The 25,841-nt window shown below is 43.1% G+C and overlaps 1 protein-coding gene across 2 annotated transcripts in view; it reads right to left on the bottom strand.

Moving 5' to 3' along the window:
• Positions 1-3,513: 3,513 nt before the first annotated feature.
• GAS6 (growth arrest specific 6) overlaps positions 3,514-25,841 on the bottom strand; it is a 43,131-nt gene continuing 20,803 nt past the window's right edge. For both annotated transcript variants that reach the window (XM_074560797.1, XM_074560805.1), the window contains 11 exons: positions 25,101-25,223; positions 23,479-23,598; positions 21,852-21,977; positions 20,566-20,687; positions 19,465-19,583; positions 18,878-19,067; positions 12,090-12,254; positions 10,390-10,558; positions 8,572-8,744; positions 7,552-7,780; positions 3,514-4,106 (listed from right to left, as the gene is read on the bottom strand). In XM_074560797.1, the coding sequence (XP_074416898.1) occupies positions 3,955-4,106; positions 7,552-7,780; positions 8,572-8,744; positions 10,390-10,558; positions 12,090-12,254; positions 18,878-19,067; positions 19,465-19,583; positions 20,566-20,687; positions 21,852-21,977; positions 23,479-23,598; positions 25,101-25,223 (1,688 nt within the window). In that variant the 3' untranslated portion in view covers positions 3,514-3,954. The remainder of the gene's footprint in view (positions 4,107-7,551; positions 7,781-8,571; positions 8,745-10,389; positions 10,559-12,089; positions 12,255-18,877; positions 19,068-19,464; positions 19,584-20,565; positions 20,688-21,851; positions 21,978-23,478; positions 23,599-25,100; positions 25,224-25,841) is intronic.

Genomic DNA, 25,841 nt, shown 5'->3' with positions numbered 1-25,841 from the left:
TTGTACCTAAGGCTGTGTATATTTGTAAAGACAGGAAAACAAAAGAACAGAGGAAAAAGTACCCTACCGAACAGTTCCCTCTTTCAAGTTTCAAACAGAAAGGCTAATTTTATCGGGACTATTTTATCCTAACTTTGTGCCAGTCTAGTCTGCATGGCAAAATGTCATGTCAGTGTGCTGAAGATGCAATTTAAGCTGCACTTTAGTGTTCAAATTAATTCCCTTCTAGTCAAAAGAGGACCGCAACCAAAACTACTCTGTGTTAAACCTGGGTTATTTATTTTCAAACTGATCAAGACCTGATCCAGGCATTTTACAGTGACTGAAACAGAGTGGATAAAGGGTCTGAATTCCTTATTTATTTCTTTTTTTTTTCATTTTCTCCTGTTTTATAGAGACAAGTTGACAAGGCTAAGCAACACGACGTGTAGCAGTGCCATTGACAGGAACAAAATCTTGTCCCTGTTGTGTGCACCCTGCCCCCTCGCTGGGCATCACGTTAGCTGGGATCCTTCTTAGCACACGGCTGCCACGTTTCGGGGCAGGAGCGGCCACACCAGCATGAAACCCCATCAGACTGCTGCATCCCTTCACTGCATTCTGCTCCTGCAGGAAGGGTGCGGTGTCCTGCTCTGCTCTATAGATCTTGCAGTCTAGACAGCGATGAAGCTATAGACATTTCCTGAAAGGCCAAAAAGCAAAGCAGGGAAAGGCAGGTATTTCTCATTAGTTTTATAAGCAGCTGCTTCATATTACGAAAATATTCCAAAACCCTATATAAACAAAACCAGCCTACTTGACAGTTTCCTTTGAAAGGAATTGACACCATCAGACCAGCTGAAAACAGAACAGAGAATGATCACCCTTTTACAAAATACTTTCCACCTTTCAATAAATTTCTGTTAATTCATGTGTTGTACCTCTGTGTATAAAAAAGCAGATTCAGTACTAATACACGCAAGATCAGAGGTTAATTTATATGGACTGTAAAAGCCGTATTTCATTCAGTTAAGAAGGTTTTTCTGAGATGCAAAGTTTTAGGCCAGTGATGTCAACATCTGTGACAAGGTGCCTTATGTGCATTGTTGACAAGGTGACTTATGTGAACCTGGTTGAGAGAAACAGAAGTCAGAGAAGAGACTTTTAAACATTAATTTAACACATCCAAAATGCTTAGTTCCTGTGCAAATGCATGCTGTGAAGAGCACAGTGATCCTGATCATGAAATGAGTGGAATTACACATTTACTTCTTTTTACTTACTATGAATACGATCAGGGGAACCACTGGGTTCACTTTGGAGACTCAAAGCCCAGAACAGACTTGCACCCTTTGAGTTGAGCACCTAGACTGCTAACAGAGCAAAAATGAAATCAATATTCCTCTTGGGTCGAAGCACAGTGACTGAGGAGCAGTGAAGGAATGCTTATCACTTTTTTCCTCTTTTCAATGGTGTAGGGTGCCTCTTCCTCCAGCGTGGTACTGCTGTTAAAAACAATCCAGCTTGACACAGAAGACACCCACTTTCTGTAATTCCCCAGGCTTACAAGCTCCAGCTTTCTCTTCTAAACCACATTTTGGGTTTGGGCGTGTTGGGGTTTACGCAAAATATCTTTACATACATACGCACACATGCACAGCCCGGGAGAAATTTTTGCTCTGCATTAGATTGGTTTAGAAAATGGAATGAGAGTCTTTCTTCATATAATATTAAGTCTGAAACTGCAGAGTACCATAATGTACCACAGGATTCACGTTTCCAGGATCCAAAACAATTCTGGCCTCATAAATAGTACCACTTACATTAACACAAAGGTCAGACATGTTTGTGATTCATTTATGCCACATGGTAGTTTTTTGGGAACTGCCACAGAAATTATACAAAAATGCCAGACATAAGACTATTTTGCTAACATGCTTCCTTTGAAAAGAACAAAGTAAAACGGGATTTGTTTCATCTACTTGGTTTAAAAAATAGTAGGTGTCTTCCAAGTTTGTACTGTTTTCATTAGACCTACTCCAAGTTAAAAAGATGGGAGATTTATTTTGCTAAAGGACTAAAATACCCATGAAAAACACACAGAAAACAAAACACTGCAGTGTGGAAGTGCTATTAACCACAGTATCTGCAGGATTCCTGACTCCCACTGGAGATACTAATGTTTCTTGGGTTCTCCATCATACAACAAGTTGATCCAGAGTCATCAACTCTAACAGAAAGCACTCTCAGGAATAACATGGTTTCCTTTGTTCAATAAATAACAAAAACATAGAACTATTTCTGGGTTTTCCTATCCGTGCACACTCCAACAATATGTTATCACTGTCTAGTGAGCAACTACCCTTTCAAACTTGCATCTGGTCACACCTGAGTGTAAAGAGTCTTTTGAATGGTCCTTCTGTCATTGTAAATGTGTAGGTTGGTTGAAAGTGACAAAGCTCTGGTCTCTTCTGCCCTACCGCATCACTACTGATTGATTTGGTCACGATACAGAGCTATGATGTCATGCTGTCTAATGGCTAATAAAGTGCCTTCCTCTTCTCTGCTAAATAAAGCAGGGATCCTTACCAGGAAACATGTTTGGGATAGCCTTCCCTTTCTTCCATCCTTTCCTCTGGGACAGTTATATCCCACAGCTTGGTCACAGATGTTGTCACACGTGTGAATTATTTGGCTTATCTGTCATCTCCATATTTGACTAGGCAAAACATGATGTAGGATGACCAGAAACAATTTATAAAAGACCTTGTAGAATTAGACCTTTTCCACATTAGCCCTCTGAAGCATAGTGTAACCTTAGCCACCCAGTATTCAGATTTCCACCACAGCATATACCTGTCTTTCTTAGGTCATTAATCTGATGCAAGACAAGGACCAAATAAAGCAAGATTTAAGTGACTCAAAGCAGGCTAGGCAAAGCCCACCCCAACTGCACAAGGACAGCTTAAAAGCTGAATGCGCTTTACGGCTGTACAGCCTCTCCTGAGTACACCCCCACGCATATTCTCACCACACTGCAATTTGGCCTGGCTAACTCTCCCAGTCTCAAGCCTCCAGCTCACAGTGAATGAGCCAACTTAAAAAATTAAGAAGCAAAAATATGTCATCACCAGATAATATACCCCAATTCTTGACACCTCATCATTTGCTTCAGCAGTTATTGACATAAAAACCATATGGCGTTCAACTTATTGAGTCTTTTCTTCTAATTGTTTCCTGCTGACCCAACTTTGTTTTCAGTTTTCTGTTGACCAAGAGTTTTTCTAAAGGTCACAACTGAGTCTTCTCTCTGTGGTACCAGAAAAAGAAACTCTAGCAATAAGAATAGCAGCAACCATTTGCTCTCCAGCTCAGAAGATACATAATGCTGACATACGCACATAAAAAACCCCACCTCCAAACAAAAAACCAAACCATCCAAACAAAAAAACACCCACTGGTGTAATCTCCACATCAGGCACAGCCTGAGTCATTATCTCCAAATAACAGAATACAGAATAATCTCAGTACAGGTAAATTAAAAACTTGTATGTAAATATTTTATTCTCTCATATTTTGCAAATCAGAAAGCAGTGTTTGGTAATAAAAAATAATACAGAATTATTATTTTTCTTCCAGTCCACACTCATATATTACCAGGTTTTCCACATTACAGATAAAACTGTCTCTTGCAGTCTAAAGATAACATTCACTTTCGGTATATTCTGTACTTTTGGCTTATTTAATATTAGTCTTCTGAACTATTTACAAATATATTACAACCTTTAGACCTCAAAGCAAAGGAGTATTTCAATAATCAATCTGACATAAGGATCAGTAGCTCCTACATAATTTCAGTGTTTAAGAGAAACTATACACGCAGTGCGGTAGGTCTGAATAATTTATATCTTTAAAAAAAAAAAAAGAAAAGCACTGAAAGTTTCTGAATACAAAACTTTCGCATTGCAGTGGTACCTACTGACCCGCCTCGACAGGAGGACAGGAATGTGAGGTGATGTCGCTGTGCTTGTAGAGAGCCTCGTCTAGGTCCAGTGCCTGGTTGCTCAGCTTGATGGTCATACAGCCATGGTAGGACGCGGTGACCGGAGTGGAAGTCACAGGAACGTCTGCGTGAAAGGGGAGACAAACATCTCTGATGGCTGTTTTTGAATAAATACCTGCCCTACCTATGCTCAGGTGAGCATCACTTCAATGAATTCAAACTCTCCTCTTCTCCACTCCGGGATTTCTACCTCCCCCATCTCTCTCACCAGAAGGCAAGAACACAATCCCAGACGTGAGGAAAACGCCATCTGCTCTCATGTGCAAAAGCCCTTCTCCCAGGCTGAACCCTTCCGCAGCTGCTCTGTGTCTCTGCAAGGCCTCCGGTACTGATGAAACTATGTGCTGCACAGCACCAAGGCTTCGCCCCAGTTGCACACTGTGTTCACACCGCTTTCCATCTCAATGTTCCTCCCCCTCCATCTCTGGACCCTCTACTATGTCTTTAGTGGAGTTGTTATACCTTCCTCTAACGCCCTCCCTCTCTCTCTTCAAAATATCTGCCAAAAGGTTATAGGAAGAACTTCATGACAGGAAGGCTCCTCCTATACGCAGCCCCTACCACTTGCTGCACTCATCTTTACCGTTCTCTGATTACGCACAAGGAGGTTGCTGGTGTTCATCAGAAAGGTGCTGGAATGCATCGATTGAGTTGGTAAGACTAACGAGACTAATTTTTCCCATGGAGATCCACTGGTGACATACTTTTGATCAGTTTACCAGAGGCAGAAAACAAATAGCAAGGAAGAAGGCACTAAGTACAATCCAACAGACTAGAGAAAATTAGTCAATCTTATTACTAACTTCTGTAACATCATACACTAACTGACCTTAAATATACAAAATCCCCTGCATATAATAAAGTAATAACATGAAAATTTATGTGAGCTGTCTCCTCCACCCTCCCCCAAAGGTTATTAGTTTATTTACAACCCAAAGCCGACCCAATCAAGCTGGTTGTGCAATGGAAAGCAATGAACGTCTCAAAGATTATTTAACTTCACAGTTAATGGAAGTGGCTAAGTAAACCGCTTATCTTTACACTGAAACAAGGACAACTTGAACAATAGGTTGTCCTGTTGACCTGAGATTATATGCAATTCAAAGGGTTCTGCCTGGAGACACGCAGGGCCAAATTGGAAGCTGATGTGATCAAACACAGCTCAGACTGAGGACAGACTCTGGGACTGAGTGAGAGAAAGAATATTTGCGTGGGATCTGTAAGCCACAAAGAAATACTATAAATTTTTCAGCTTCCTGGCTGAAAAGTACCATTGCTCAGTAGTTGCTTAAACTAATCATTTTAGCTATTTCCTATTCCTCCCCATTTACCGAATTTCATCTGTGAAGTCTGCTTAAGAGTAGGGCGGGCGCATCTGTGTTGTAGTACCTCACATGAATGTAAACTAAGTTTTGACTCAGAAGAAGTTGACAGTGTTGGCTTAACAGCTTGAACACTCGTCTAAGGAATCATGCAGATTGCTGTTACATGTGCCACAGGGCTGACTGAAAGACAGCATGAGCTTTGAGATGGATTTGTAAGATACTACCAAAAATAATAAAAAACCCCACCCCAACTTTCTTTGTGTTATAATTGCAAATCAGGTCAAATACTTAATTTTCTGTTATGACTAGAAATGGATCTGTCTGAAATGTGGTCCTGTACACATTAAAAGCTTTGTTCGAAATCTCCTTCTCCTGCTGGTATACATATTGCCTGGAAAAACACCTATGCATTACATAAATTACACAATTTAGGATTTTCCAGAACTGAAAATACCATAGAAAAGGTAGTAAATGCCTACATGTTCCCCCTTAGCTCTTGAAACTCTAAATAATATTTCTTTCACATCTGCAATGTTATCTGTAGTTCGGATGGGACATACTACATATTTTGACTCACAATTCTTTCTTTAATTTTGGCAAATGGATTAAAGACATTAAGTGTGACCACTATACTTTGGTTTTTTTCCACAGCGTATGGAAGCAGGGAAAAGTCCAAAACAACGTAATGTTTTCAAAATTTGGATGAGCCAAACTCACTTAGATCTCACCATTTGGTATAGTTATTTAACCCAGAGTAATGAATCCGACCAAAGTGCTGAAATGTTTATCCGTTTGGCAAATGACAAGGTATCTTGATGCAAGTGCAGGGTTCCTCTCAATGGCAAAAGCAGACCACAGGCAGAAATTCCCGTTGCCGAGAACAAAGCGGGAAAGTAGCTAAACCTACAGAAACCAGCTGGGTCTAAACAGTCATAGCTATGATACCTCAGACTTAGTTCTACCTAATTAAAAACTGAGCTTCAGCCAGCACGGTTAGTCTAAGCGAACCACAGAGAACTTGGGATAGGATTGTTTTCTGAGCTGTGAAAGTCTCTGCTGTGCGTTTGAGAGCTACTTGAAAGAAAGCAGGGCAATTCAATCTGACGCTGGAAAATGCCACGTTTGGGGATTCAGCCTTGTTCCTGACAGTGTGTGAACGTCCCAGTGTGCGTGGCCTCCCCCTTTGAGGTGTCACTAGGAGCCATTTACATCATCTGTACTGTAAGCTCTGTAAACTCTTGCTCATGGTGGGAACGGTCACGCCATGTGTCCTAGCACACATGGCACCTCAGCCACCCTGTTCCAGCTTGACTGCTTTAGCACCTACCAAGAGGCCAACATTGCTGCCCTTCCCTTGCTTGGGCAAGTAAGGGCAAGATTTTGCTTAGCTGCTGGCAATAAAATAGGATGTACTGCTGTGCTTCAGAGAAATAAGTGTTTCCTTAATTGCATTCCTCAGCAGTAGGGACTGATAAACCAGTTCGGCCAGAACAAGAAACAAACCGCCCAACTTGGCCAAAATTCACGATTCAGATGAAAGTTTGACGTTCCAGGTTTAGAACAGAGGAGCAAACCGACTTCCCACAAGAAACCCTGTTGTTGCTAAAAAGCCAGCAGGACTATACATTGTGGTAGCCCCTGCGTTGTGCCATAAGTACCCTCTGCTGGGAGGAGGTCTGTTAATCGTGGAGTGCTGTCATCAGTTCAGAGAGAACATCAGCCAGGGAGAATCACCACACTGGGCTTCCCAAGCATCAGTCAAAACAATATGGGGCCACTGGTACTCCCCACAAGGAGTGCTCACACACTCTCACCTAATGAGCATTAATGAAGCACTGCAGGAGCCTGTGGTACAGCTCCTATGGATTTTATCAGGTTTAAGACAATGACCCTGCTTACAGCTGCCCTTCAGAAAAATCATTCCTCTTGTTGACCCAGCAAAACCTCCTCTTTCTATTTTTGCCTCCAGCTGTCCTCAGAAGAACACGATCATTCAGAAAGAAAATAATTGTGAAGCACACCCTCACATCTGTTGAGATTGCATGCCTGGATTGCAGACAAGGCCTGCTGAAGCAGAAACAGAGGAGGCTCCCAGCTTGAACGAATGGAGACAGCTTTCCTGACTGCCAGCTCAGCAAGGTGAGTTGGGAGTCTGTAGTCCAAGCTACAAAACTGGATGCTCACCTGGCAGTCCTCCCACGTATGTCTTCACTGCTGACTGCAAAGAGCTCTCCAAGATGGACAGACCGTCCTCTAACTCAGAGGCGCTTAGTTCACTCTCTCCCGCTATCCCATCTACCCTCAGGGATAAGTGGTCCTTCTTGAGTAGGATTTCCACAGAATGTTCCTTCTTATCGCAGAGATTTATTGCCAGTCTGGACACAACTGTGTTCTCCAAGGCCAAGATGATAAACTGGACAGCGGGGAAAGAAGAAAAAAAGAGGCAGTGAGCAGAAATATATCTAGCCATGCCTATCCAAGACCAGGATGACACCACTGTCATCTTGTTTACAAAGTCTTTGCAGAGCCACCAGAGAATTAGCTTTATTACAATTGCTGATGATGTTCTGAGCTCACTTGCATAGATGAAAAACCAGTGGGACTAATTGTTAGCTGCAACTACTGTCTTCTCAGAGAGAATTCTTAGTGGGTCTTACAGATGTTGTTATATTGCCCTGCAACCAAACAGGCTAGAGCCGCTCTACTATAAATGAAAAGTTGGCTCATGGGTTTTAGTGAAATTATTCCTGTTTTACACTCATGCAATGCCAGAATCTCACCCTTTATTATAATTACCATTAAATCAGTAGCTTCACTCCATCATAACTGGCCTTTCACAGCACCTGGAGTGACACCTAAGCCTATCTCTTGATGACCTTGGGACTATTACTGATGAGCTCCAGAAAATGGAAATTCTTTGCTTATGGCATTAAACAGCTTCTGTGCCAGAAAAACAAAACAAAGTATGTCTGCATTCAAGAGAACAGTTTCAGCCTTTACCTAGACAATAGTTGCAAAGAGCTCCCTAGTAGTGTCTGACACGTACCCGTAAGAGGGAGAACTTCGATGTCAGCCAAACACGTCAGTCTCAGACCATGTTCTGTGCTGGTGGGGGCAAATAAGCAGTCAGGCAGCAAACCTGACAACTTTCAGTTCCCAGGAAATAGCAAGGAACCTTCTCTAGAAAAATGCTTAAGTTTGTACCTGTTGTTTCAGTTTCTTTGTGGAGTGATAATCAATCAGAGAGAGCGATAAAGGGACAGATGCTTCTTCTGTAACTAGAGCAAACAACACACCAGTATCTGTTGCTGGTTGAATTGCAGCATTTACTTCTATTTCCCAACTTGTCTTGGTTTCATTTCCAGAAGAAGGCTGCACTGCAGAAAAAAGAAATGCATAGCATGACAAACACAGGACTAACAGGGTAGGCTGTGCAATTTCTGCCTGGAGAAGAGGATAGATGGATGAGCATATGGAGGGACTGCCACATTTCTTTTACTAAAAAAAAAAAAAATAAAATTCCAAAGCACATGAATATAAAATCAGGGAAGCAAATGGCATGTTTCCTCTTGTTACCTTCTGCATTCTGCTGCCTTTCAGAATGTCAAAGGACAAGGTTAAGCTTTTTTATCACAAAGAGAAATTCAGATTCCCGTGTCTGTCAATCCAATGCAAAGAACTGCTGCAGGATAGGGTGCCCAATTTTTAAATCGTTCTTGACTGTCTGAAGATCATTGAGAAACCTCAGTCCAAATCTGACATACAGGAAACATTTCTATGAAAGTCTGTGTTAAACTGAAAAAGAATATAAGCATACTACACTGATCACCTACGTATTCACTTCCTGATCACCAGCCTCTCAGATGCATTGGATGTTTTATCTCACCTGCGGAACTCTGAACTAAACTGTCTGGCATCTTTCTTACTGATCCAGTGCCCTTGTAACTTAAAAGGTGATGCTGGCTACAAAGGAAGATTTCAATCCCGCTTCTACCACCTCCCTTCATAGGAGTATTAGCTTTGCGGTTCACCACATCTTGAAATACAATAAATAAGTTCTTTATCAAGCTTACCATTACGAAGCCAACAAAAAACCAAACCCCAACCCCAAACAAAAGGAGGATTATTGTTCGTAGAAAAAAGAATATAAAAATGAAGGTGCTGAGTGCTGTCATTTGCACTTCAGATGCTGCCTCGTCTCTACTTTGCAGCTTTTGAATCCATGTGGTAAACAAGACGACAGACACCTGATACTCCCTAATTTACAACGGCAGAGCAGAAAAATCCACATAATGATGCACAGAAGGCTTCTGCAGAGGAGGGAGTGCACACAAAACTAAAATAGATGGTTGGCATTTGTATGCGCTTAAAAATACTGACAGTTGATCGCACATATAAACAGACAGAATAATCCAGAATAAAGAAAAGGTGTCTGAGTGCTAAATTAGTATGACCAGGTTTGGTTTGAAACTTGTTATTACTGTATCTAGGCCAAGTTCATTCAGCTTGTATGAGAGATATGCTTCGTGTGTTTGTCCCAAGTGTAATGAATACCACCCGAAGATTAAAAGTGAATCTGATCTTGGACATCTTGCTACACACAATAGTGATTTTCGGTCCATCATAAACGCAAAGATATAGCACTATGGCTTCCATCTCTCCCACCTTAGGAGAAAACAGTGGATAGTAGTGGAACCACCTATGCTGCTGACAGAGGGATTTGAAGCCCCTAATACTGAGGATGAGCTGGAACCAGCGTGGATGTGAAATGCATTACTTTAGCTACACAGAAAGAACCTAATCCATCCTGGTCATATTTGTACTGGCTCTAACCATCATACATAAGCCTTCCTTTGTTGTGAACCACAAGTTTTAGCTATTCCCCCTCCATCCACAGCTGCCAGCCTTTTCTGCATCGATCAACACAGAGTCTGGCACACATGCAAGTTTTAAACTGTTTATTAACCAAGTATGGCTAATGGCAGGACAACAAGTCAGAAATAATAAAAATAAAATACTTACCATAAGTAAGATTAAACACAGCAAAACCTCGGCCAGGATAGAAAGACCCTCGTCCTGCTACAGAAAAGCACTGCATCTTTTCATTCATCTTTATGGTCTCTTGGATAGTGGTGTCCTCCCCATTCAGCCAGTTCCATGCACGCATGCAACCATCCAGCCGAGGGTTTATCTAGGAAAATAAAGCAGTATCGCATGCCTCAAAGTACTGCCCAGTGAAGAACAACTGATTTAGGGTACAGAGAAATACTGAATTACATTATGATACTAAACAGGAGAAATCATTTTGGCATGTTAAACACGTGCAAACCCATTGGCAGCAACCCCAATCCCACAACCCCAAGCCAGTAAGTGGTCAGTATTCCCCAGGAAACTCCTCTGAGCTCAGCTTGTCTCCACAGGACAGAAGGGCAGTAGCTAATGCAGGTGCTGATTTGGTTGCATTGCTTCTGTTAGCTACTTCTACATGCTGCACATCATTAGTGCGATTTACTGCTAAAGCTGTGTAGCCAAAGCTTTGTAACTCCTGTAATTCTGCATTGCGAATGCTGGAGGCTAACTTGTAGTTAAAAAAACCCAACTGTTTGTGTCATTTCAAACAGCCTTCATGACACACAAGATGTTGCACCTGATCCTGGTATAAATTGTCGGGTTCTGGCTTAAGGGAGGGGTGCCTGAGCCACAAGCCGGGCACACTACTCTGTACTCACCGTGCTCCTTCCAGCTTCTAGTTATGTTATTCCGTACCAAATGTCAGCATTAAAATGTGACATGGAAAGAGAAGGCTCCTTGCAAAGTGTCTAAATCACCATTACCCCCGATTAACTGAAGCACAGAGAGAATTACGTGTCTGAGCCAGGATAAAAACCTCAGGAGTTTTTGGCTCTCAATCCTATATACAGAGCACACCCCAAGCTTAATGTTTCAGACAAGCAGTGGCCCTGAATGACTTCTTGTGAGGAACAGGAGCCTTCCTCAGCTGCTGCGCTCCCAGTCACCAAGCCGCAAGTTTGTCACCTCGTTGAGAAATAAAGAGATGCCAATTTGGGTTTCAAGGTGCAAACTCTGTGTGTGGGTGGACATTCAAAACAGCAGCTATTCCAGAAGCATAGCAATCATCCAATCTCACCCAAACAGTGCCGTAACTTTTATTCATATGCCCTATCTACTTGAATTAGGAAGAAATAAAGAAAAAGGAGCTTCTGTTTTTCCTTGGTCTTACTAAACTGAAACAGCAAATGCAAGCAGAAAAACTGTGATACAATATATGTGAAGCACATGCTTTGGTCACAACACAGGAAGTGTCCCCATCACTGTTTCCAGACCTAGTGGCCACAATGGTACCCTCACACAGCGGTGTGTCTGTCCACTGACCCACCAGGGCCACTCATGGTCTCCAAGCCAGCATGACCACTGTGAATTTTATCATGCGCTCCAGTTCTGACGTGTCATAATTCTGCAGGCCAAGGGTGCGATACATCTCACCCGAACTTATCAATCAAAAAATCAGGACTCTCACCTTTGCTACTGCCTTAGGCTCCCTCTATAGTCAGTGGAGAGAAAGCAGTATCCAGAAGGTGTTAATTCCACCTGTTTCAGGGCAGGCTGAACTGCTCTGAGGAAGGACCTACATCACCCCAAGAGAAGACGAAATCAAGCCCTTCAGGCATGCAAAACAACATGAGCGATAATGCTATACTTACCGGTAGAATAAGGTTCTTTGTTTTGAATGGAATGCCTCCTACGGTCAAATTCAGCTCATACAGTCCTTTTTCTAGAGTAAACAGGTCCCCTGAGACAGCTATTTTCATTACTGCATCCCTGTTGACCTTTATAACCAAATTTCTTTCGAGTTCTTCAACAGAGATCTGTAAAAGTAAAATTGCAAATAGAATAAGTCAGGATAAAAAGAACTGACTATCTGCAACCTCAACTAAAGGACTGACACCACTAGTGAAATCCCCAAGACGAAGAAATATTTTCTGTCCCCAAGGCTCTTTGTCTACCTTTTAAGTTCCATCACATCTTGACATGTAAATCTTTATTCTAGAAAGAAAGGGGTTGCCCTAATGGCGAAGACAGCTACTTCAAAACACCTACCCAAAAATATGGGTGGATTAGCTACGTGACATTTGTAGGTTGCGCTATACAAAATGTAAATGCATTAATGAGTTATTAATGAGAAACTTCCTATTGCAACTGCATGTGAAAGCAAAAGCTGGAAAGACAGATCAGATGTCTTTTGTTGGACAAGTGAAAGATAAATGCAGAGGAGCCTTCCAGCCACATTAAGTCCTGTCTTTGAATACTGACCACTGAAAAAAAACCAACAGAAGATGTCATATTTGAGAGGGCAATAAAAATGTGTAATAGGCAATAATTTTACTCTCAAAAAGTCTCTGCAAGTTTCACCTCCATGTCTCTGAAGAGCTACTTCTAGGAAGACTCTATCACCACTGAAATTCTTAAAAACTGTCATAATTTTCTTTATGACCAGGCTGCACAGAGAAGCACCATAAAGCAGCCAGCTCTGAGGAGGGAGAGGAGGAGGCGAGGCGCAAAGCTGACACACAGCAGGCTGCTGAACAGCAGCACGGATTCTGCACCTTGGGACACAGGTCCTGCTACTGACAGGGGCATTCTGTGGCCGTAGTGGAAGACAGCCCCTTTCTTCCTGCAGAGAAGAAGAAGGGAGCGCATCTCCTCTATTTCATTATCTTCAACACAGCACTCCTCCTTCCCACTCCATGACAGATACCCCACCTACCCACTCTTCATCCAGATAGCTCTGCTCCCTGGGACACCCAGATGCTGCCACCATCAGTGAGCCGCTGCATAGAACCAAATATCTATTTCAGCAGCTGTTTAGACTTGTTCTTCCTACTCCCTGCTAGTAGGCCAGGTCACAAGCATCTTTCCCTTTGCATTTTGAGACTAGCTGCCCTAAAATTTTTTTCATCAGCCGTGCTGAGCTCGTGCTCTATGGCTGCAACTTCAAGGAGGACAGGGTTGAGCAGGTTTATACCTGGACACTCCCTTTGGATTGCAGTCTTCAGTAATGAAGATTAAGTGAATTTGATAGTTGAAAAGATTATTCACAGACTATCAAACTTCTGTGGATTCCAGCACAGTCTGGTTTATATTGCTAGAACACTGTTTACACCTGGTGTGTTGCTCCATGCTGAGAAGCAGGACATGAATTTACTTGTCTGAAGCTTTCTTGTTTAAAGTGGCATCTACACCTCCTGACTGCGTTCCATGGAGACACACGAGCCAGTCTCAAACAGGGTTTTTTGGGCATTGGCAGGATGTAAAGTCCACTCAGTGGGTGGGAACATTAGCCCACAGCTCCTGGCAGCCACAGCCCAACTGGCTTAGCTACGCTGCCTATCTAGATAAAAACTCACTCCGATGCCTCGGCTCGGTGTCGTGGTCACTGCTGCCCTAATGCACCGGGGTGCGGACTGCCATAAGGAGCTGGCACAGACCCCTCCCTGCTCCTAGCACGGATCGCAGGAGCAAACTGGAATAGGGAAAAGCCAGCTGCAGAAATGCCCGTACTGTGCTTCCTCTGTGAAGAAATCCTGCAACTTGCAGGGCCACCAAAGTTCAGGGCCTTCTACAGTTTTATTAGGTTGTATTGAAAGTAATAACATAGAAATTTAAAAAAATTAGTCTGAGTTCTTAGCTGCTTGTGATCATTAATATAAACAAACCCAAATCAGTGGAAACTTCCATAGGAGAGGGAGTTAATCCCCATGGAAGCTCTTAGCAAATTCCAGTTTAGGAAATTACATTCTGCCTACTTCATGCTGCCCTCTGGCAGTTTCAGCTGCGGTTCGTTACCTTCAAAGCTCAGTTGCTGGTGCACCACCATCACCCACGAGCCAAAAGGGGAAGCATTTCCGTAGTTAGCAGGCTGCTCTAATTCCCTCCTTGCAACCAGCTGCTGCCTGCCACAGTGTGCTCGGGGACGATCAGGCGGGCTGTTCTCGTAGCTAAGGGCTCCCATATGGTTAGCCATAAGGGCAGTTAGCTTTGTGTTTTGGATTCATGCCCTGGATAACCCATAGCACAGAACCAGCCTGTCTGCTCTTTGCTGAAAAGCAAGCGGACAGACAGCACTGAAAAGGGACGGGACAACAGGCAGCCGCAGGGTTAAAGCTAAATACAAATCTGCTTGCGATTGCTTAACCTTCAGTTCCGACATTTAACAGTGCAGGTAGGTTATTATTTTTGCTAACCAAACTTCCTCAGAGCACTACTAAACTAAACACTGAAAATAAGACAAAATGATGACTTTTTTTGGAAATGCAAAACAAACAGAAGGCGAGTGCGTTCTCTACTATCATCAATTCATACATGCCACTTCATCAAACTGGATTACACACAAATAACTGCATTAGAAGTTTTTCCTGAGGCGTGCCTGTTTGTGTTTTCAATGCGGGGAACGATCATTTAAAAATAGATTAGGAGAGATCAGAGAAAATACCTACATAGAAACATTGGCCTGAAGTTTTGAAAATGCCTTCATATTTCCATAAAAGTATGCAGCTTTTGCTCAAGAGACCAAAAGTCATACACTGCTGGTGCTTTTTCTCCTGTTTTTCTTTTAAATAGACATTGTTTTTTTCATCTGCTGAAAGCTGAATAGTGAAATTACTATTTTCTCACAACCTCTATAAAGTTCTCCCAAGTTCCAAACTCCACTGTTGTAGGTCTAACCAAAACTAAGAGCTTCGTCCTGTGCACGCTGACGTCCAGTGCCAAGCTCCCCAACTGCTCTGAAGGTTGTTGGGGTTGTGCTTCACAGAAGATGAGGTTGACAAGTACACACAAGTCCATACTTCAAATGAAATGTGTGGCAACATGTTTTATAAAAAGAGACAGGTAAAAAGGAATAACCCCTCCTCAACAGGATTTCCCAAATTAAAAACCATGCCAGACAGAGGGAAATGGAGAAATGAGGGTGGGGATAAAATGGGGGAGCAGATTTATAGTTTTATGGCTCCGACATACAGATTAAATGGCATTTAGAGACAGGGGTGACCCTGGATGTTAAGCAGAAGAGAACAAAGTACCTGTAGGGTGGAGGCAAGGGATAAGAAAGCAGAGCAGAGAAAGGAGAAGTCACCATCACCCCAGCAATGCAAGCAGCATCCCAAGTCTCAGGGGCGAGTCAACCATGAAGTCAAGAGACTAAGGGCTCCTTCCTCCTGCTGCCGTTCATCTGGGGGTAAATCCTTCTGCCTTTGGCTGGTATTAGGCATAGCCTTAACACTTTTCCTTTGAGAGACAGTCACCAGAGCTACGGCCATCGACCTGCTCCATGCAAGCACTCCTGTGCCAGCCCTGCGTGATGCTCTCTACCCGGCTCATGCCGTACTGTGTCCCTGGCAGCTACCTGGTCCTGCTCAGCCCACGCTCAGGGCACCACTGATGGCTGCGGGGACACCTCTGCCCCCACTTTGGCATGGCTCCTGTCCACCTGCACCACACAGGGCACGTGCTGCTGTCACAGCACCCACAGCTCTGCCTCCGCTGTCCCAAAGAGCCTTGGGGAAGACTTTCCAGGGGATTTATACAACCTCTAAAAAAAAACACACAAAGAGTGTGTTGCTGCAGCAACCCAACCAGACAATTTGTTGGTTATGATGGTACCTGGGGATAAGAGCCCTGACACTGCTGGCTAGCAGGAGAACAATAATTCTTGCCTAAAAACTATACTTTGATACTTACTTTTATCATACTGACTTCTCTCCCTGCAGAAAGCAAACACAGCCTTTGTTTACCCCCTAACTCCTATGCGTTTGAGCATTTTTGTGTTACTTAAAGAAAGTACATTTCAGCTATCTATCTCCCCCAAAACTAACATGGGAAAGTTTGTAATTACTTCATAATGAGGTCTGGACCTTAACAAGTATGTTACGCTCCTGTATTAAACGGTTTAACTTGGTAATGACTGCTTTTTGTGATTCCCAATTCACTCCAGTGGCATCAACTCTGCTTTTCACGTCTTCTGTCATCATCCTCCCTGTGCAGGCAATTACAATCATAGAATCATTTAGGTTGGATAAGACCTTTAAGATCATTGAGTCCAATTGTTAACCTAGCACTGCCAAGTCCACCATCAAACCATGTCCCTCAGCAGCACATCTACATGTCTTTTAAATATCTCCAGGGATGGTGACTCAACCACTTCTCCAGGCAGCCTGTTCCAATGTTTGATAACCCTTTCAGTGAAGAAATTTTTCCTAATATCCAATCTAAACCTCCCCTGGAGCAACTTGAGGCCATTTCCTCTTGTCCTATCGCTTGTTACTCGGGAGAAGAGACCGACCCCCACCTGGCTACAACCTCCTTTCAGGTAGTTGTAGACAGCAATAAGGTCTGCCCTCAGCCTCCTTTTCTCCAGGCTAAACCATGCCAGTTGCCTCAGCCGCTTCTCACAGGACCCTTCACCAGCTCAAGACCCTTCACCAGCCTTGTTGCCCTTCTTTGGACCCGCTCCAGCACCTCAATGTCTTTCTTGTAGTGAGGGGCCGAAAATGAACAGAAGAGTCAATGTGCAGGCTCATCAGTGCCAGGTACAGGGGGGCGATTGCTCCATTAGGCCTGCTGGCCACACTATTTCTAATACAAGCCAGGATGCTATTTGCCTTCTTGGCCACCTGGGCACACGGCTGGCTCATATTCAGATGGCAGTTGACCAACACCCCCAGGTCCTTTTCCACCAGACAGCTCTCCAGCCACTCTTCCCCAAGCCTGTAGCATTGCATGGGGTTGTGGTGACCCAAGTGCAGGACCTGGCACTTGGCCTTGCTGAACCTCATACCATTGGCCTCGGCCCATCGATCCAGCCTGTCCAGATCCCTCTGCAGAGCCTTTCTACCTTCAAGCAGGTTGACGCTCCCACCCAACTTGGTGTCATCTGCAAACTTACTGAGAGTGCACTCAATCTCCTCGTCCACATCATTGATAAAGATGTGAAACAGAACTGGCCCAATACTGAGCCCTGGGAAACACCACTTGCAACCAGCCACCAACTGGATTTAACTCCATTCACGACCACTCTTTGGGCCTGTGTCTCCAGCCAGTTTTTTACCCAGCGAAGAGTACTCCCATCCAGCCATAGGCAGTTTCTCTAGGAGAACACTGTGGGAAGTGGTGTCAAAAGCTTTACTAAAATCTAGGCAGACAACATCCACAGCCTTTCCCTCATCTACTGAGCAGATCACCTTGTCATAGAAGGTGATCAGGTTAGTCAAGCATATTTCTTGGCATGTTACAAATTAGCAGAACAAATCTTACAACAAATTTAGTAATTTAGGTTATTCCTACCTGTAAAGATACAGCATGTCATACATTTTATCTACAGCCTTGCTGAACCTCTACAGCTCTCCATTTGGAATCTAGAATTGTTTCAGTGACAGTAAAAGAACTGAACTAAACATCACCTTAACTACTGGAAACATTACCAAATGTCAATAGTTGCCAGTGAATGCACTCAAGGACTTCTTTATTTATTCATTAGAAACAAAATTTTTCCACCTTGCTTTTTTCTTTAATGAATAATTCTGAAATTTTTACACTAAAAAATTTAAACCAGAAAATTATTCACAGTTACCAATACATATGCGAGTTAGCTGAGAACTTCCCGCCCACTCCCCAAGAGACACATCAACTTAAAAGTCAAAAGATCTAATTAAGTAAGATAAAATGAATATAAATTGCTAATCTAGTGTAGATCATACTACGGGATGCTTTTCCTAATCCTGTCACAAGTAGCAACACCCATAATGCTTCCTGAACCACCAAAAGATGTTCTGAGAGAGCATCAAGAACATGAAGCTTTACAAGCTCCAAGATGCAGCGCATCATCTTGTGAGATTGCTGGGATTATATTATTAGTAAGCAGAGATCCACTTAATTTCTAATAGACTCCAATATCTTTACAAGGGAAATGGAATATTTTTTATATAAACAAGCCTGAGGAGTTTAAAAAAGCATCAGAGATGCTACAGACAATGAGCCCTGTGACTAAACAAACAGATGAATAAACAAAAACAACCACATACACCATACATCAAACAAACCACCCTTGTAAACTTCATTAAGAGAACAGCTCCTGAGTTCCTTCCCTCTTAACTCTCTTCCAACCCTCACCCAGAAGGCATCTTCTCGAACTAACATAAAGTCACAGTAGCGCTGCTGCATCCCAGAGGCAGTGTGTCTGCTCTAGTCAGACTAGTGTTGTACAAATTCTTGACCCATCCTAGTTTACAATGGATAAAAAGTATAATTCAATTTCTGAGGAAACATACCCTATTCTCACCTTAGGATATATAAGGTACTGGCTTGCATTGAACGGATAGGTTGGAAAAGCATCTTCTCAAAAACACAAAGAATACACAAAGTCCAGCTGCACTTGACAGAGCCCACCAGGAGCAAGCCAAGACAGGGTAAGATCCCAGCAGTGGCCTGGACTCACCGTTTGCCACATGCCGTGGTTGATGAGCGGTCCGCTGCTGGTCACGCGGCCTATCCCGTTGTATTTCAGCTGCAGCTCTAGCCGTCCTTTGCGCAAAGCCAAGACTACCCATGTGCTGTCTTGACGGCCTCCAGCAAAGAAAAGGATACCTTCAGGATCAAAGGTTCTAAAGTCGAACTCGGCCACAAGTCTGACCGCACAGGTGCCAAGAAATAAATTAGTTATGCAGAGTTCAAAAACCACAGAGTACTTTCCCTACAGATAGCATCAATTCTAGCAGTTACAAAGCTCCGTTAAAACATACTAGCTTTTAATGCACTCCTTAAAGACTTAAACTGTGAAGACGGATTTTAAAATAGCGTCAAGAGTAAAGAATACATTATTGGACTTCAGTAATTATCTTAGGAGCTCTGCGGTCAAGGCTGCCTTCCTCTATTACTGGTTTGGATAATGTTTCATGTTAGAGGACTCCATAATCCAAACAAATAAAGATGATCGTAGGAATAGTTGTTATTGTAATGACTTAACTCCATTGCATGCATTGAAGCCAGACAACGCCTTCAACTATAATTCTGAATAGTCCTCACCTCGTCAGTTGTTTCCTTTTGAAGCGCAGCCTGATAACAGGAGTGCCACTGAACATCCTCCCCAGGTACAAGGATTTAATACTTTTTCCAACAGCAAAAGGCACACATGGAATTATGTTCTATAATCAAAACACATTTTTGAGTGCTTATTCTCCTCACGCAGCAGAAAGAGAATGAGAAAGTATGCCTCCTCTTCTTTTCTCATAGAATCACAGAATGGTTTAGGTTGGAAGGGACCTTAAAGATCATCTTGTTTCAATCCCCTGCCATGGGGTTGCTCCCACTAGACCAGAGCCCCATCCAGCCTGGCCTTGAACACTTCCAGGGATGGGGCATCCACAACCTCCCTGGGCAACCTGTTCCACTGCCTCACCACCCTCATGGTGAAAAATTTCTTCCTAATATCTAACCTAAGTCTCGCCTTTTTTCAGTCCTCCTGTAGTTGCTATACATATGGCAGGCCGTGGTACTCTAATGTTTACACTCTCAAACTACAGTTGTTTTGGTACTGAGAACATTTCCTCTTTCCTTCCCTCCTCCCTCCTATCCGCCTTGGAGGAATGTTTTCCTGTTGCAAAATGAACTCGTGCTCATAAGGTATTCTGCTGCAACGTTGCGCCTGCAAGAAAAGATGTGCTAAGAACTTGCTGTTGGCTGTTTTCTGCAGAGGCAGCAAGTGCCACTGAAACTCATCCACCTCAAAAGCCTGGAGGATGAAAGTGTGCAAGTGCTGGTCCGTAACCTACACCATATGCCCTGAGACCTTCACTCTGGGGTCTATCTCAGAAAAGCTTGTGCAGCCAGAGGTAACACACAGCCAAACAGAGGGCTGGCAGGGCTATCACTGGCATGCTCTTTTTGGAATGGGGACAGGAGGAGCGTGAGAACAGAGACTCTGAATGAACTTCCTCCCAAAAAGGCTAACGAGACCCTTCTTTTCAGGAGAGCTACTGTCCCCAGCTCACATGGCCTTGCCAATATGATTCCCTCCTGCTGGTCGCTTGGCTCAAATGGCTTTGGTCCAGAGCTTCATCAGTTATTCTTAATTGCAATGTAAAGTAAAGGTCTGTTTAGCAGTTACGGAAACAAAGACTAACATACCTCACATGTATTCATGTCCCGGGAAAGTTTCACTCCCCCTCTGCCATCGCAATGACAGGTATAACTCCCTGGCGAGTTGACACAGGTCTGTTCACAGAGTTTTTCTTCACATTCATTTATATCTACACAAAACCAGCAGAGGAGAGAGGAGAAAACAGCAATTGAGTTTGTTCAAACGTGAATCATCTGGGGGAAAAAAAAAACGTTATCAGTGCCGTTTTGTAGCACCTTTCATTTGAGCGTGCCCAAGCGCTCCGCAGCCAGTACTTACCCTATGCCACATCTTTACAGGAGGGAAGAGTTAGAATTAGCATCTGCACAAACCTATTTTTCACAGACAGATTCCAGCTGCCCAGAGATACACAGCGAGTCAGTGGGAAGGCTGGAAGCAGAGCTCAGCTCATTTGTCTGCTGGTTCCAAGCCCTGGGCTTTAACTTCTAGACAAGACTTCCTCCCTTCAGGCCCCTTCTGCTACGCCTGTGCTGACTGCCTCCCGCTCCTTCAACTCAGGGACTGCTCGCTTCATTGCTACTCAGCAGCTGGATCCTCAACAGACAAGTAAAAGCTGAGTTTCTCATTCATTATTTTCTTTTCTTTTTTCTTTTTTTTTTTGTAACCTTCAGCTTGTTTTTATCCGCTTCGCAAACAAATGGAGGAAGGCAAATCACAACGGCCCACAGGGATCTCTTCAGGCAGAGATAAACACTTAGAGCCCAGTAGGGCTGGTTAGCGTGTGATTCAAGTCATTACGTTAACAGACAAAAGGCAGGGAACAATGCTAGTTTTGGAATACTTTCAAAACTTACTCTGTTGAGAAAGCTTGCAGGCAGTGTAGCCAGCAGAACCGTGCATGGTTCCAATGCATATTAAGCTCCTAGTTCAGAGTAATACCCCAAGACAGGTTTTGAAAGAATAACAGCTACTGCTCTGTAACTTTTCTTGTCCTACAAAGAGAGACAGCAACATGCACAGATGCTTCTGAGCTTCCACCAGATCTTGTACTTGTAACAAATTCAAGAAGTCTCAGTACTCTGGCTCGTACAGCTTCACTCAAGTCATCGAAGATGACAGCAAACTAGATGAACTCAAAGATGAGCACAAACTGCAAACTCACTGACAACTAGGGAAAGGGAAGAGAAGTCCAGTGTGTGAGCAAGATTTAAAAAAAAAAAAAAAAAAAAAAAAAAAGAAAGGGCTTTTACCGAAGCCTGAAATTAAACTTCTGGGTTTTTATAGCTGTAAATCGTGTAATAAATGCTAACATGATGTTATTTCATGAGCTTACCCTGACAAGTCTTTCTCACGTTGTCGTACTTGTAGCCTGCATCACAAACACATTCATATGAGCTTATTAAATTTTTACAATGAGCTTCTCCACAGATGTCTCTTGATGCTGTGCATTCATCTATGTCTGCAAGACAAGCAATTAAACAACATTCCTTCAGATGAGTATAATCATTTGACTTCACTGTTTGCACACTGGAGCGGGCTCAGGGTCAAATGATCCCTCTATTATTTTTGGTAACTGAAAAAACTGTGTCTTTAAGAATCTACCTTTAGGGTTAGCTGTGAGAAGTGACTTCAGGCTTTCAAAACCAGTTGTTGTTTCTTTCTTTAAGCCATTAACCACTATTGCAAAAAACAATGCAAAGTGAGCCAGGAGAAGAACTGTAAAACAAAATAGCTCCTACAAAACCAAAAAACCCCACTCCCTTCTGGGGGCTGAAACTGGGTTAAAAAGCAGCAACAAGGAAAAACAGTGTGATTTTTAACAAAACACAGAAGGAACACGCAGCCTGTGGAGCATCACAGATTTCTGTTCTCCTTCCTCAGACAAGCAAACTACCCTTTTTCACGCCTATGCTTATACGCTACATTCACAGTGCTCTGGTAGCACGTTATACAAATATACGTACATACAAAACCAAATTTAACTGTGAGCCCCCTCACCGTCCACCCGTCCATGCCAACTGGCACCAGAGGAAAGGCACCATTCAAAAGGGAAGTTGGCTCTTCTAAGCAGCTGCTCCCATTAGAAAGGAATACCGTGTAATCTATATAGCCATCGCTTTAAACAGTGGAAGTGACACAGAAATAAAATCCTGCTCTTTGTCTTTTTGCGGGCAGCATTAATATGTTGTTCAGATCAGGTATGCAAACCGTTTAGAACTACGTTGTCACATCGATCTGTAAGAGGTACATACACACACTTGCCTGGTTTTTCATGAGATACACATAATTTTAACAGCCACCCGTGATCATTAATGAGTCTGTGTCTCAGCACGCAGTTTCTTAACACTTTTAAAACCTTAGTTGCTTAAGTTTTGGTTATGTAAATTCATTCCACTGTTTCAATCAGATACTTCAGATCCTCATCTCTCTTCTCAGATGCTATGTAAAACAGCTGCCAACCTTCACTACGGCCTTTCTACAGCTATTAATATTCGGTTGCAGTGAACTTATCCATCTGTATCTATCTGAATTCATTAGCTGCTGCACATATCCAAATTCAGAAAAACAACTTAAAATAAGAAACACACAAAAGAAAAACAAACGGCTCATACACTACGACACCGTGAGCCTGGAAAGAATGGTAACAACGCATCTGGCCGGCCCTTCCTCTTCTCAATGTCAGGGTATCAGGACTGATCAGCTAAACCAATTTAGCACAATCCAAGCCACAAATCCTCTGTGAATCACGCCTGGCTGACGATACTGGAGAGCAGCACGGTGTGAGTGCTGGCCGGAGCACCCAGTACAGCCCCAGCAGAGCGCAGCTGACAGCAGCCACCAGCATGTCTCTGCTGGGCTAGGGAGTAGACCAGGGCTGCTCGGTGCCTCCCGTCTCTCAAATACAGTCACAAGTCACTAAGCATCTGCTGAAGCAAACGGAGAGACCCAGCAAAGCTTACCTTCGCATGTTTTGCTGTCTTTAAGAGCGAAACCACTGTAGCAGGAGCAGCGGTAGCTGCCTAGCTTGTTGAGGCAGAGCTGGTTACAGCCGCCGTTCTGCGCTCTGCATTCATCAATATCTGCGTCAAAAGAAAGTGTTACAGTCAGCTTTCCACCTCCGTAAATAGTCCGGAGAGTGAGAGTGGGACAGGAGCTGGGAAGGAGAAAGACCAAACAAGAAACTCTATTACAGCTGCAACACTATGATTACAAAAAGTACAAAGATTTCATTCAAACACAAGTACATTAGCTCAAGTTCATTAAATAAAAAAAAGGACAGAGAAGGAACTGTAACTATCTCCTTCGCAGCTCTGAGAATGCAGAAGAGTACCTTTAGTCACTGTGCAGGTGAAGTTTGTTTGCAGAAGCAAACTAACTAACATATTTTGTATCACAACTAACTTCTAAAATTATACTATGACCAGTAAGTTCAGGATGAAAGCTTTAAATAAAACAAGAACAATATGTCCTCACTACTACAGAACTCATGAGAACACAAAAAGTTTTAAGTTCACAGCTATTGAGCACTGAGAGATAAACGGTGCTCCGCTGAAGTTAGCAGCAAAAGCCTATTAAATTCAGTAGAGCCTGGATTTCACCCCTGATGTGCCCTACCTGCTCATTATGTCCTGCTTGTTTATACGGGACTCTAGAGCTAGCTGACGGGTAGAACAGCATATTTCACGGCATTTTATAAGAAAAAGAGGGGATATGCTTCAGACTGATCAGTTGCTGAGCTCTCAAAGCTGACTGTATACTGATCAGACAACTGTCTCAAATGCTTAAATAAGCTGCTTGTGTGTGATCCTATAATCTCCCCACAATATTTACATCAGAAGGAGAGGCTTTGGATCTCCTGCTGTCTTGGTTGCCACAATTCTGGACTGGCTGAATGAGATTTCTGGCAATTACTTAGTATTGGCAGGCAGAAAAGAAGTGGCCCTGACAGGAAGCCTTGCAGGCAGAATTAAAAAAGACATCAGAAAACATGAGGAGGGAAGATAACTTCACTATTTCACAAAGGAATTTAGAAAGCCCCCTTGGGGCCTGGAACTTCTTGAACAAATAATTTCTGCCTGAGTACTGTCTTTGGAGTTGGTGGAAATACACAGTGGGGTGGAAGTGGAATAAGGTCCTACTAGCAGGGAGCCTTTAACAGACTAATTTAATCAGCTGGTGCATCATCAGAGTCAGACCCCAGCTTGCCTGCCGAACGTCACTGGCTCTGCAGTCGGTGGTCTGTCACATCAGGGTTCACGGCAGCAGTTTGAGGCAGGTCTGCTTGAAAAGCCACCACAGCTCTGTTTCTGCTGCCCCTTTCAGAGAGGTGGGGCAGGAGCTTGGAGTGTAACTTTTTTGATTATCTTGCCAAGACCAAGCTGCGATCCATTAAAGTCACATAAAGAACATTGATGTGAAAGAGTTACCTGATTCTGAGAAGGGTACAACATGCATGGTGTGTAGTCCAGGTTCAGTTTTGTGACTTTTGAATTGTACAGCGTAGTACCACTGACCGTTTGAGGATCTAGCAAAAACCGGTACATCTTTGTTACAGGTATGAAAGCTAATGAAACCCAATTACCTTTTTCACACGTTTTTCCCTGCCAGCCATGCTTGCATTCACAATAGAAGTCCCCCTTGAGATCTTCACATTTGACGGTCCCTTCTTTGTGACAAGGATCAGGAGAACACTGGTTTGGCAAATCTGATTTATGTAAGGAATAAAAAAACCAAAACAAAACAGAACAACATGCTGAAGTCACTGACAACCAGGTGTTTCACTCTTATTAAAAGTCAAGAAGCTTAAACAGTAATGAGGAATCACTATCAGAAATACTCACACCTGGTAAAACTGGAAGCTAATTCTTAGTGCTCACATGCCAAATAAGCTGCCTCCGGAATTTTGCAGAGCACATGCAGTGGAATTAATTTCATTGCAAAAGGGAGTAAGATCCACCCCCGTATCTGAAGGACACTTCCTGAAATAAACAACTCCAAGTAGCTCATTGTAAAGACAGTTAATTCTATTCTCCCTAATTCTGAAGAAAATAGAAAGCAGGTGGCAACTAAAGTACTCAAGGAAGAATGGGTACTCTTTTCAATTACTTTTGCTAGATCAACTGAGGACTAACAACCAGGAGGAACAACCAGGGCTAATAGATTCATTGCTAACAAACGTTTATATCTGAAATTCTGGTCAGAACCTGTACAACTTAGGCTTTTCTATTACAAAGAATAAAAACAAAAAAGAAATACCAATGTGTTAACAGCATAACAGTAGCCAAGCACTAATACAGTTTACAGACAGCACAACGTTCCTATG

This window comes from Larus michahellis, chromosome 1, assembly GCF_964199755.1.
Source record: "Larus michahellis chromosome 1, bLarMic1.1, whole genome shotgun sequence".
In the NCBI taxonomy this organism is placed as follows: domain Eukaryota; kingdom Metazoa; phylum Chordata; class Aves; order Charadriiformes; family Laridae; genus Larus; species Larus michahellis.
The sequence above is the reverse complement of the archived record's forward strand: the minus strand, read 5'-3'. Positions and strand labels throughout refer to the sequence as shown.